The 12,429-nt window shown below is 45.3% G+C and overlaps 1 protein-coding gene across 7 annotated transcripts in view; it reads left to right on the top strand.

Annotated features, from left to right (window-relative positions):
• The window catches only part of AASS (aminoadipate-semialdehyde synthase), a 162,699-nt gene that overhangs the window by 51,575 nt on the left and 98,695 nt on the right, over window positions 1-12,429 (top strand). For all 7 annotated transcript variants that reach the window (XR_015061478.1, XR_015061477.1, XM_085894301.1 and 4 more), the window contains 3 exons: window positions 1,628-1,706; window positions 1,795-1,922; window positions 3,603-3,742. Coding sequence is in view for 5 of the 7 variants with exons in the window: in XM_085894301.1 (XP_085750427.1) it covers window positions 1,628-1,706; window positions 1,795-1,922; window positions 3,603-3,742 (347 nt within the window). In the remaining 2 variants the exon portion in view is untranslated. The remainder of the gene's footprint in view (window positions 1-1,627; window positions 1,707-1,794; window positions 1,923-3,602; window positions 3,743-12,429) is intronic.

Genomic DNA, 12,429 nt, shown 5'->3' with positions numbered 1-12,429 from the left:
CCCTCCAATTTATTATTCCTTCTGTCTAACTGTGAAACACCGATTGGTGGGAGGTTCTGTTTGACCCATAAGTTGAGGATAAAAGGCAGTTCAAGAAAGAGCTGGTGTTCAGAGTAGGGCATATTTGAGAAATCGTTGTCCTTGAGTACTTAGCTTATCAGGAAATAACAATTTACAGTTGAGCTAAACAATGTGGAGTTGCCTGCTTGGGTAGTGGTGGAGAGCTGGACCATTATCCAGTTGTGCAAGGTCTGAACTAGCCCAACCATCGTTGAGACCCCACTGAAGTGAAACGCAGCGTTGGCCACAAATATAAGTAGAATGGCACTCGGTGGAGTGCATACGTCTACCAGGCTGAACTGTTTGCGTTTTGTATCCCACTGATAAGCCGGATCTGCATCTGCACCCGAACCACAATGGAGTCCATTTGTCCTTGTCACACACACAACCAAATTTTGTCCACCAAATTTTGTCCAAATCTATCCATAACTTTTTGAGATATCCTGCTCCCAGACAGACAGGGATGAAAAACACAACCTCCGTCCACCTTCAGTGACAGAGGTAATTAAAGAAGTATGCATTGCAACATTTGAGATCCCACAAGTGCAGCGAACTTCCTCGTACAGTATGAAATCCAACCATGTAATCGCCAACTTTGCTTTCAAGGCATGGGCACCACGCAATCGTGACACCTTATTGATCATATCCCCTTTCTCATCGATACACTACTGCCTCCTGGCAATGAGTGGTTGTGAAACCGCTACCTCTTCAGACAGCCACGCCGTCAAGACGGTCCACGGAGAAACGGAGATTGCGGACACGTCTCATTCTGTCTTACTTCAACTTATGCACCATCTTTATTCTGCCCAACATTGCTGAAGAATCATCACCTCTCAGTAAGTCGCTTTCACTGCCAATCACAGTTTGATTCTTCCTTATTTCCCACTCATTCCCAGTGCCATTCTCCATTAACCTAAGCCAAACAATTATGACACATGTTATCGTGAAGGACGTTTTTGAGCCTGTTGTTATTTGTTAGCCTGTGATAGACTTGTAGAGTTCGTGCTGTGCTGAGACAGGGTTAATTTAATGAAGGTTGAAGTTTATTCTTGCTTTGCATGGCTCTATTGGCACTCTGTTGAGTTTGAACTGGGATTTCAGAGATATGATAATAGACATCTATTTTTGTAATTTGGCATTGTACTGTGAACTCATGTCCATGTATAACATTTACCTTACTGTTTTGCTCGGCATAATTAATTAGAAAATCTGAGCTGTCCATTTCGCTCTGTGATCTGTGCAGTGGTTTCACTTCCAACAGATCATGACAATTAGCCTGATGATTTCCCCATGAGCCATCTCAACATTCATTCATGTGACAATATGATGAAGTCGAGTTGGTCATGGAGATGAAACGAGGGCTTAATTTTTGTTTTTTTTGTAAAAACATTCATTTCAACCATTTACAGCTGAGCTCTCCAAAGACAAGACCATTCATTTTCTGAAAATATGTTAAAAAGAGGGGCAGCCACTATTCAATGGGTTACCAGAATTATTGAATAAAAGCAAAGTAATGTATCATTGATGAAACTATTTATGCAGTGTGGTTTGTTTTTGCTCACACAAGGGGGCCCAGAGGGTCTTCAGTGAGCTTCCTTGTGAGTTTGTGCGGCCAAAGGATCTTCCGAGGATAGTGCAGCAAGCTGGTGAGGTCTGCACCTGTTCAGAGAAAATTGTGCATTGAGATGTAGGGAAAGCAGGATGACGAATAAAGAATGGACGTTTGCCTGTCAGACCCACGAAAGGTGTATGGTGTGGCGATGTGCTTACCGGACTACTTGCACAGAACGTCGGATGGTGGGTTCAACTTGCACGAGTTCTTTAAACAACCAGAACTCTACTCATCTGCGTTCAGCACAGAGGTAAGATGTCCCTTTGCTTTTTATCCAACTATATGCAGTATTCATTACAATGCACTGATTGTCGAGCTTCTGAAGACTAACCTTTCTGTCCATGTCAACTTCAATCTCATTCTCTGGGTGTTTGCTTCCAATCTCGTTCTTCAAGTCTGTCCTTCAATATGGCAACTTTCAATCATCTCCCATCAACCTCTATCATGGCTAATGTTTTTTTGTCTTTGCACCCCATATCTGCCTATGCTTTGCCACTCAATTCAGTCAGGATACAAATCTCAGCAATATATATATATATATATATATATATATATATATATATATATATATATATATATATATATATATATTTGTTATGGTCATCCGGTCATCCCAGTTGCTTGGTTCAAGTCTGGTGAATTGCCTCAATGCGACCATAATAATCAACTGTTCCAGGGATCTTCCTGCCAGATCACATATCGAAAAGCCATGATCCTGTGCAGATTGGAGGTACTGAATTGGTCCAGCACTCAGCGAATTAGGCACCATGCATCTCAATACAATTAAACCAAGCGAGCCTAAAATGCGTGACGTGGTGTGGGTATATAATGTTAATTTTCGACACCAATTATCCCTCAATGGGTCTTTCTAAATCACCAAGTGACCATGACAGGCAGAATTTACCCCGAGACCAGGTATATTTAATAAACCATAAATAGTCACATGGGGAAGGGAACACAAGCAAGGCAAGCAATACCGAGCATGGGAGGTAATAAATAAAAGGCAATACAAACGCCCTTAACATCGACTCGCCATACACGCCCATTGAAGTCAATGAACAATTGGATAACTTAAATACCTAAGTTCTTGCGGATCCTCAAACACACCAGGTGAGATTGACAATAGTGGTAATGACAAGGCAGAAAGAGTTATTGGCCAAATCCGACAAGATTATGCGGGATAGGTCGTCGTGCTGTCCCGATTGCTAGGGCAAGGCAAATACACGGAGAGGAGATAGAGAGAAGGGCATGGCTCCTGCTTTGGCAGGGCAAGATTCTGGTGTTGAGTACGAGCAGTCTTGGTGCGCCTTCCATGCGCAACTGTGGTGGGGGGTCAGGGGGGGGGAGAGGGTCTTTTCCTACTTCCTGCATCGCCCTCACCTTTATTGCCATGGATACGCGTGCCAGCAATGATGTGCCGCACCCCTCTCCTCTCACTCACCATTGGCCCAGAACCCAGTCTGGGGGTGGAATGACCCCTTCCCTGTCTTGCACCTTGATGGTCCTGGTGCTGCGGGACCATTTGTGATTGTGGGGTGGCGTTTCCCACCTAAACTTTGGTCTGGGGGCCTACCCAAATGCAAAAAGAGACGTGTAGAACAGATTACAAAAGGTAAAACAGTACAGATGGGGTCAAAGGGGTTGATAATTCAAGACACAGACACTGGGATAGGTGGACATGGTCTAACTCGACATACAAGCAATGCATATCTGATATCATGATTAATTACTTCACGCTTATCTATACATTCATTATGGAGATACTGCTCTATACAAAGCATTATTAACCCTCGAGGAGCCATTTCCACAACAACATTATTCTGGGCACAATTTTATGAAGGAATTATATGTTATGTTATGACTTCTGCAGATATGTGTGTAAGATTAGATGAGACTCGTGAAGACCTCTGAATTATTTTCATGTCCACAGATTGCACCATACACTTCATGCCTCATCAATGGAGTCTACTGGAATTCCAAAATACCTCGGCTGCTCACCCGGGAGGATGCTGTGCAGCTTACTTCATCAAAACATGGCTCTGCGCATCCGTCTCCAGGGCTACCATACAGGTCTTTGCAATACAAGATTTATAGCAATTTTAGCATGGTCCATCAAAGTGTGGATCAAATTCTGTCCTCAATTTATTTATTGCCGAAAGATTCTGGAATATATCACGATACACATTCAAAAATTGGCGTTTTAGCGTTCTCTCGATTTGGTAATGTATTCTGGTGTCTTTATCAGTCTTGATCATTATGAAAATGTTTGCGAATAAAGGGTATCCTCAAGCACCCCTCAACTCCCACCCCACCCTACTCGATACTCGATAGTCTAAGAATCTGTTGACATAGTTGTGTATGAAAGACGAAGTGGATATACTTTATTTTGTAAGAGATGGCTTTTTTATTGCTTTGTGAAAAACTTGAGCCTTTAGGGCCATCTGTTGTCAAGCAGCTTTTCGGTACTCAATGGTCAGCAAGGTACGGAGCAATGGCAGCCCTTCTCAAAAGTTGCACTCCCATATGTGAAGTGTTGGAATGCCTGGACATGCAAAGTGTTGGAATGCCTGGCAACCGACGTGGAACAGGAAGTTGAGTGCCGAAATAAAGCTCAGTCAATCTTTGACAACCTGGGTGAACTGGATTCAGCCATATTCATTGATACAGCATTTGGAACACAGTCTTACAGAACGCATTCATGAGACCAGTCTGTCGCTTCAAGAGACCATCTTTCATGTGAATAGTGTTGTGTCCTATCTGGAGTCTCTTGATGATTTTGTCAAGACCCAGCAGACGGAATTTGAGGACTTTGAAAACCTATGGAGTGCAATTCAGTCCAGAGGCGCGTCCTGATGCACAACTGCTGTTTTGACAATGGAGATGCTGAAGATCAGGAGCTGTCAGCCTGGGAGAAATTAAAAACTGAGGTGCTCCTTGTCATCATTGATTATCTAAGCATTGCCTTGAAATACCGTTTTGAAGCATACAAGGAAATCAACGATAAGTTTGGATTCCTGTCGAAGACAGCCTCTTTCTCGACCCGTGAGATCAAGCAAACTGCAGCAAACCTTATCCGCTCCTATCCTGATGATCTGGAACCCACGATTGAAAGTGAATTTGTCCAGTTTTCTACCTTACTCGTGGCATCTTCAACAGAGCTTCAAACCTCAAACAAACAAACAAACAAAGTCAGTAGAACTGAGAATGTACCAATTCCTCCAGACACGTGCCCTCACCCAAACATTTTCGAACATTGAAATAGCTCTTCGGATATATCTATCGATGATGGTATCGAATTGCAGTGGTGAGGCTGAAATATCCTTCTCGAAACCAAAACCCATTAAGGATGAGGTCAGGAACCGAATGGGTCAAGATCGACTTCATAGTTTTACAATCATGAGCAGGTCAGGTCAGGTATGGGAGCATGCGCCAAAGTAGCGCGTCGCTGCGTCCAATTTCCACCGGTACTCCAAAGGCCTCCATCTGGCCATCCCCCAGGCAGATGCCTGGCCCATCCCCATCTCCATGAGATGCCGATCAACCTGCTGCAACCATGAGGCACGTGGTCGGCCCATTGGCCTCCTCCACTCACGAGACTCCCTCGCTGAGAGAATCTGGTGAGCAGGATCAGCATCAGGAAAATGAGCCACATGTCCATGCAGCCGCAGCTGACGCTCACGGACTATGCAGGTAACAAATCTCATTTGAGTCTCTCTCAGCAACCGCTCGTTGGACACAAAGTCAGAACCAGCGATAGCCAAGGATTCTCCGAAGAGACCTGGTCCCAAAGGAATTAAGTCTCCGTCTCAGATCCTTGGTCAGAGTCCAAGTCTCGCATCCATAGAGCAAGACTGGAAGCACCAATGACCTGAAGACTTGGACTTTTGTCCTCCCGCACAGGTACCGGCAGCGCCACACCCCATTATCCAGTGAGTCCATGACTCCCCAGCCCCGACCCAGACGTCTATTGACCTCTGATTCACAGCCGGCCGACATGAATATCACTGCAAAGGTAAGTGAATCTCTCCACAACCTCAACATCCTCACTACAAACTGGCACAGGCAGGACAGCAGCATCCAGGATGTCATTGAAAGCCTGGATCTTAGTTTTGACCTAGGAAACCCGTAATCACAGTGGCTCCGACTCCTCATTCAGCATCTCGAGGGCCCCCGAAAGGATATCTAAAGTCTCCGCAAAGATGACTACATCATCTGGGAAATCAAGGTCAGAAATCTTGACATTCCCAAATGATGCACCGCAGCTTGATCTCTCTGACATCCTCCCTCGAATCCAGTCCATACAAGTGCTGAAAAATGTGGGGGCCAGTACACACCCCTGACAAACTCCAGTAACAACTGGAAATAAGTCAGAGATGGTACCACCACATCTCACAGCACTCTCAGTACCAGAGTGGAGTTCAGACATCAGATCGTTCAGTTTTGGTGGCACCCCACAAAGTCCAAGAATCCTCCAGAGGGCATCCCGATTCACCGAATCGAACGCTTTACAGAGATCAACATAGGCTGCAAGCAGCCCCTGCCGAAACTCTCGTCTGCGTTCGGTGAGGACACGAAGAGCAAGGATACGTTCAATCGTTGACCTCTTTTGTGTAAAGCCTGGCTGTTCTGGACGCGGGTGCTCAAGCAGATGGTGGTGAACCCTATCAAGAATTATCTGAGCAAAGATCTTGCCCAGCACTGAGAGCAGCGTCACCCCTTGGTAGTTGTTGCAGTCTTGGCGATCACCCTTCCCTTTCCAGAGAGGGACAAAAAGGCCCCTCTTCCAGTCAGTTGGGATGATGCCTGTGTTCCAGGCAGAGCACAGAACTGCATGCAACGACACGAGTGCAGCATTTCCACCAGCCTTAAGAAGTTCAGCATGGATGCCATAGATCCCTGGAGCTTGACCCCATTTCAACCGGTTCACCACAGCCTGTGTTTCCACAAGAGAAGGTGGACCACAGTTGAGTGGAGGGTCAGTAACAGGGATTGTAACACCCCTGACGTCCAACTCGACAGCTGGTGGATCCGCCTGGAACAACCGCTCAAAGTAACCAGCCCAGCGGGCCTTCACTTCGGACTCCTCTGTCAAGAGCCGACCACCCTCTGCTCTAACTGCAGTACACCAAGGGATGGGCTTGGATGAACGCAATGCGTGAATTCCCCTATAAGCAGGACGAGAATCCCTTGACCACAGGTGATGCTCTACCCCCTCACAGATTCCTTGCACATCGGCCTCCTTTTCCACCCCCAGCACACATACAGTTTTACGCCTCAGCTCCCTGAACAGCTCATCTCTGCCATTCAGCCTAGCCCTGCGATTCTGGTCAATGGTATCCAGTATCCCTTGAGAGACCAAATTCTTGTTTGCCCGACGGTGAGTTCCAAGATATCCACCGGCAATATCAAGGATGGTGGTCTTGAAGGCATTCCACAACTCTTCAGGACCTCCCAAAGCACCCAGACTCCTCAAATCTCCACTCAGCCTGTTCGCCAACTCCTCAGCAACCCTCTCATTCTTGAGCTTGCCAACATCCAGCCTAGGCTGAGATGGTGCTATTCTCCTGGATTTAAGGTGTAACTTCAGAGTTGCAACAACAAGTCGGTGGTCAGTATTGTGGAACTGAGCACTCCGGTAGACCCTGCAGTTCTGGATCATCCTCCAGTAACCATCAACGAGGACATGGTCAATCTCCTTTACCACACTGCAAGCATTGGAATACCAAGTCCAGCGATGAGCTTGGTGGGGCTGAAACCATGAACCAGCCACCCAAAGTCCATAACTTCTTATAAAGTCAAGGAACTTCGTGCTATTCTGGTTCATAGTACCTCACCCATGGGGACCAACACACGTCTCATAACCATCCCTTTCGGTTCCAGTCGATGCATTGAAATCCCCCAAGAATAGAAGTGTATCTCGTCTGGGGCATTGATCAACCACAGACTCGAGCGTGGTGTAGAATGTGTCCTTCATGGTGAGATCACTCGCCTCAGTCGGAGCATAAACAGAGACCAGGGAAATGACACCTAAGGAGTGACGAATCCTTCGTCTCATTATATGCTTGTTGACCGGTGTTACCTCAATTATCCTTGGAGTCAGCTTATTGGACAGAGCTACAGCAACTCCTTGGGAATGGTAACCATCAGAGCGACCAGACCAATAGTAGGTGTAACCACCCACCATGATCTCACCGCAATCCGGTCTCCGAACCTCAGAGAGTGCTGCAATACCGATGTCCAAACGCTTGAGCTCAGATGATAACAGAGACAAGTGATCATCCTTTCTTAGGGATAGGACATTTCAGGCACCCACCCGAAGGGACCGCCTCAGGTTAACCCAAGGAGACTGCCGTCTGGTGGACGACACCTCAGCACCACTCCGCCACACTCTCCCGCAATCTGACCCGGGAATGTTACCCCGTGGTTTCCCTCCTATCATCAAAGATTGGGGGTCCCGAAGGCTTTGCCCCAATCCTGTCATCCGGTGAGCTGCCCTGTGAAGGGAAGCTGCACAGGAGGTACTCCCACGGAGTGGGTTTTCAGATTTCTTTGCGTATTTGTGTCTTGCATAATGAAGGGTTTTACAGTGGCTGGAGTGCAAATCCTGCCACCAACCTCCTAATAAGAAGTAACCCAACTGCAGGAGGACGTCCGCAGACACATTTGTGCACTAGATATGGATGGCCGTTGGCTCACATGTAGCTCCTCCGCCCTTTGACAGGTTTTGTTTTTAATCCTGCTGGGTGTCCATATCCAAACACCCTCCTCACCAAAAAACCTGGTGGGGGAGACGGTTTAGTCCAGCGTTTCTCAACCTTTGATGGCCCATGGCCCCCCTACCGAGTCGCTTAACATTCGTAGTCCCCTGCCCTTCAATAAAAGATGCAGATTTCGTTTTATGAAATTTATTTACTCAGTCTTAAAAGATAAATCAAAGTAAACATTTTTCTAAGCAATACAATCAATGAGACACTTGCTGTTGGGCTTGTCTGACGAGGCCTCTTATGTCCGGCTACATCTTGAACACAGCAAGGCAAATATCGTTCCCAATGTCAAGACGGTTTCTGGACTTCGTTTTAATGGTCGCAAGGTCAGAAAATCCAGATTTGCAAAGATATATTGTGGCGAATTGAATGAGTATTACGGATGCCTTCTTGCTGAGTAGTGGATACGCATCCTGAACAGACAACCAGAAGGTGGAGTGGTCTTCTTTGTTACTGAAGACCAGCTTCATTGCTTTTGAAACCTTCAACTCTGCCAGCTCCTCTGCTTCGTCTTCAGTAGGTTCAATTTTGGCGTTAAACGGGTCTTTGTGCCATGGAACATCCAACGGTGCATCGTCGAAATACGATTTGAACTTGGCGGAGAGATTGTCGAGATGTCTAGTGATGCAATCTTTGATGCCGACGGGAAGCTCAATCCTCTGCGTCTGCAGGTGCTCGTCCAAGAAAGGAAACGAGGCAGTGGACCCGGCCTTGATTCGTGCCTGCCAGACTTCCATTCTAGCAGACAGTCCGGCAAGCTTGGCTTGAACGTCACTGACTGTCACACCACGGCCTTGCAAGGACTGGTTCATTTCGTTGAGTCGGCCGAATATATCGGCCAGGTCGGCGAGCATCATGACGAACTCTTCATTGTCTAAGTGGACATGGAGGTTGTTTTCGTTGTCTCGCAGGAAGATTTCCACCTTAACCCGGAGTGCATACAGCCGAGAGAGGCATTTCCCCCTCGATAGCCAACGGACTTTGGTGTGGAACAGAAGTCCAACATGTTCCGCTCCCATTTCGTTGGCCAGGAGTTGGAAGAGCCGATGATTTTTGGCCTTTGCACGAATGAAGTTGATCACTTTGACTGCGACGTCCATGACTTCCAGCAATCGAGGCAGAAGAGTCTTTGACGCAAGAGCGTATCGGTGTAGCGAACAGTGGGAGGACATCACATGGGGCCATTTGTTCTTCACAAGCGTGACGAACCCTCCTCTGACGCCGACCATCGCTGGGGCACCATCAGTACAAATGTGCTTGAAATTCTGCCAACCGAGTCCATTAGCTTCAAAAACAAAAGAGTCCACAATAGCTTTGATATCTGCCGCTGTCGTTGTGGTTGGTAGGGTATTGCAGAACAAGAACTCTTCCTTCATCTTTCCCTTTCTCTCGTAGCGAGCGAAGGCGATCAACTGGCTCTCCAGGGTGGTGTCGGTAGACTCGTCTAATTGAAGGCTAGCCTGGAGCGTGCTTTGTTTGATTTCGGAGCAAAGTTGACGGCACACATCAGCGGCCATGTCGTCAATCCGTCGTCGGATCGTGTCATTAGAGAGTGAAACTTGCTGGATCTTCTTTTTCGCCTCTGGTCCGATCATCAATTCCACCATTTTCTCTGTACATGGCTTGATAAGGTCCTCAGCAATAGTGTGCGGCTTCTTGCACTTCGCAATTCGGTATGCCACTTCGTAGCTGGATTGAAGAGCTGGTTTTTCTTCTGGCTGGAATCCAAATTTGGGAAGTGTCGCTTTACGGTCATATCGTGATCGTTTTGCAGACAGAGCGTCGATATTATCTTCCTTCCTTCCGGGATGCATCTTGTCGCGATGGTTTGAAAGTTTGGAAGGACGTAGTGACGCATTTGACATCATGACCGAGCAGTGCAGACATTCCGCGCAGTCCACGCCATCTCGACTGACATTCGTGAATCCAAACTTGACATAGCTGTCATTCCATTTTCGAACCTTCGACATCTGAGAAAAAAAATTGAAAAAAACAAAATTCTAACGTTTTTGTAAACATTGGTTTACGATGAATGCTCTCTGGGCTCCGCCTTCTCTTTGAAAATCGTGGTTAAACTCATCTACCCTTTTTACTTTGACACTATGACCGGAGACTCGTCACCTTAATTGTACATTACAAGCTTCTGCATTCTGAATCGCAGTTTTTCGGCGTCCGCTCATGGCCCCCCGGTCGAAGGCCGATGCCCCCTTGGGGGGCCACGGGCCCCCGGTTGAGAAACGCTGGTTTTGTCGCTGACAACCCGACCATGGAACAGGTTAGTACAGGTTTACATGATACCTGAAGCAAATCACAGATCTAATCTGGTCTGACCTGACAATCATGAGCACCGAGAGTGAAGTACGAAGAAGACTTAACTTATCAAAATTAATTGACGAGTTTAGCCAAAAAAGATCGAGGAAAGGACCGATGTAATGTTGTGTATATATGTATGTATATATGTATGTATATATGTGTATATATGTATATATGTATATATGTATATGTATATATATATATATATATATATGTATATATGTATATATGTATATATGTATATATGTATATATGTATATATGTATATATGTATATATGTATATGTGTATATGTATATATGTATATGTATATATGTATATATGTATATATGTATATATGTATATATGTATATGTGTATATGTATATATGTATATGTATATATATATATATATATATACTGGTTTCCATGGAGAATCTGCCTGCACCTTGGAATCGAAATAACAAATGATGGTCATACAAACAAGTTGTGCTGTCTTGTTTTAAATAGTTGTCATTGTCGATTTTGTTTCAAATTGTAATGACTTTTTTTCATTTAAGTGTTCTTGATTATTGTTTGTTCAGGGTTTTGGTTTTTTGTTTTAAACATAAAATATTAAATGAGCACCTTCATGGTATTGATCAGAACATATCCTGAGATCAAGATCTAACCTGACTTTGACCTTATGCTTATTGAACATAGCGTATTGTGATTCAGCTCACAGATGTCCATTACTGTGCGATGGGAAGGGGAGAGTACCCTATGCATCCATCCCTGGTTTCTAAAATGTAGAGATGACAAATTTCTTCCATTCTGTTCATTCTCTCATTATGGCTTGCAGTTTTAATTTATAATGCCGTATTATAATTTGTTGTTTACGGACATTAATATTTGATTTTACTGTGAATGGCCTCTGACTTCAAGATTGAAACCTGCTTGGCCAATTTCCCTCAAATTCTGCGTATGTGCTCTGGGTACCCATGGGGCGCAAAATATGTCCCCCCCCCACCTCCCTCATACTCTCCCACCCTACTCTTCCTCTCCCTCTCGTGGATAGGAGGAAATGCAACTCACAGGAAAAGAGGTTTTATAAAGTACTTATAATTTGTTTATTGACCATGACCTCGGTATAAAACGAGAATGGTGCTCGATAAAATGCAAACCTCTGCCAGGCTAAACAGTTTACGTTTTGTATCCCACTGATGGGCCGGATCTGAATCTGGACCTCAACCAAAATCAAATTGCCTTGTTTTTGTCACCTAACCAAGTCATTCACCTAGTACCTAGTTTTGTCATAACTCGTTCACCACTTTTTGAAATAACATTATATTTATATGTTGTTACGGTTGTGGAAATTCACAGAACACCATTCAGGTTTCCCAAAGATCAGTTATGTCGATAAGTGTGAGTTCAGATTAGATTTCCCCACCGATGTCTAAAGGGAATTACTGTATTCGTGTAACCGGGCTGTGATCTTTGAGGTAGTATTATTCTTTTGCTATCTTTATTTTGGAACAACCGCATCTCAACAACCACGCCATCCCCACTACAGCGCCAACCACGACATCCCCTCATCAACATTTCCACAAACGAACAAGCATCTCCTCACCACCTTCTCCAAAACGCCAACCACACCACTACTTCAACAACCACAACCACCTTCTCCAAAACGCCAACCACACCACGACTTCAACAACCACAAC

Source organism: Eptatretus burgeri, chromosome 9, assembly GCF_056783735.1.
Source record: "Eptatretus burgeri isolate ZD-2024b chromosome 9, Ebu_testis_v1, whole genome shotgun sequence".
Taxonomy (NCBI): domain Eukaryota; kingdom Metazoa; phylum Chordata; class Myxini; order Myxiniformes; family Myxinidae; genus Eptatretus; species Eptatretus burgeri.
The sequence above is the reverse complement of the archived record's forward strand: the minus strand, read 5'-3'. Positions and strand labels throughout refer to the sequence as shown.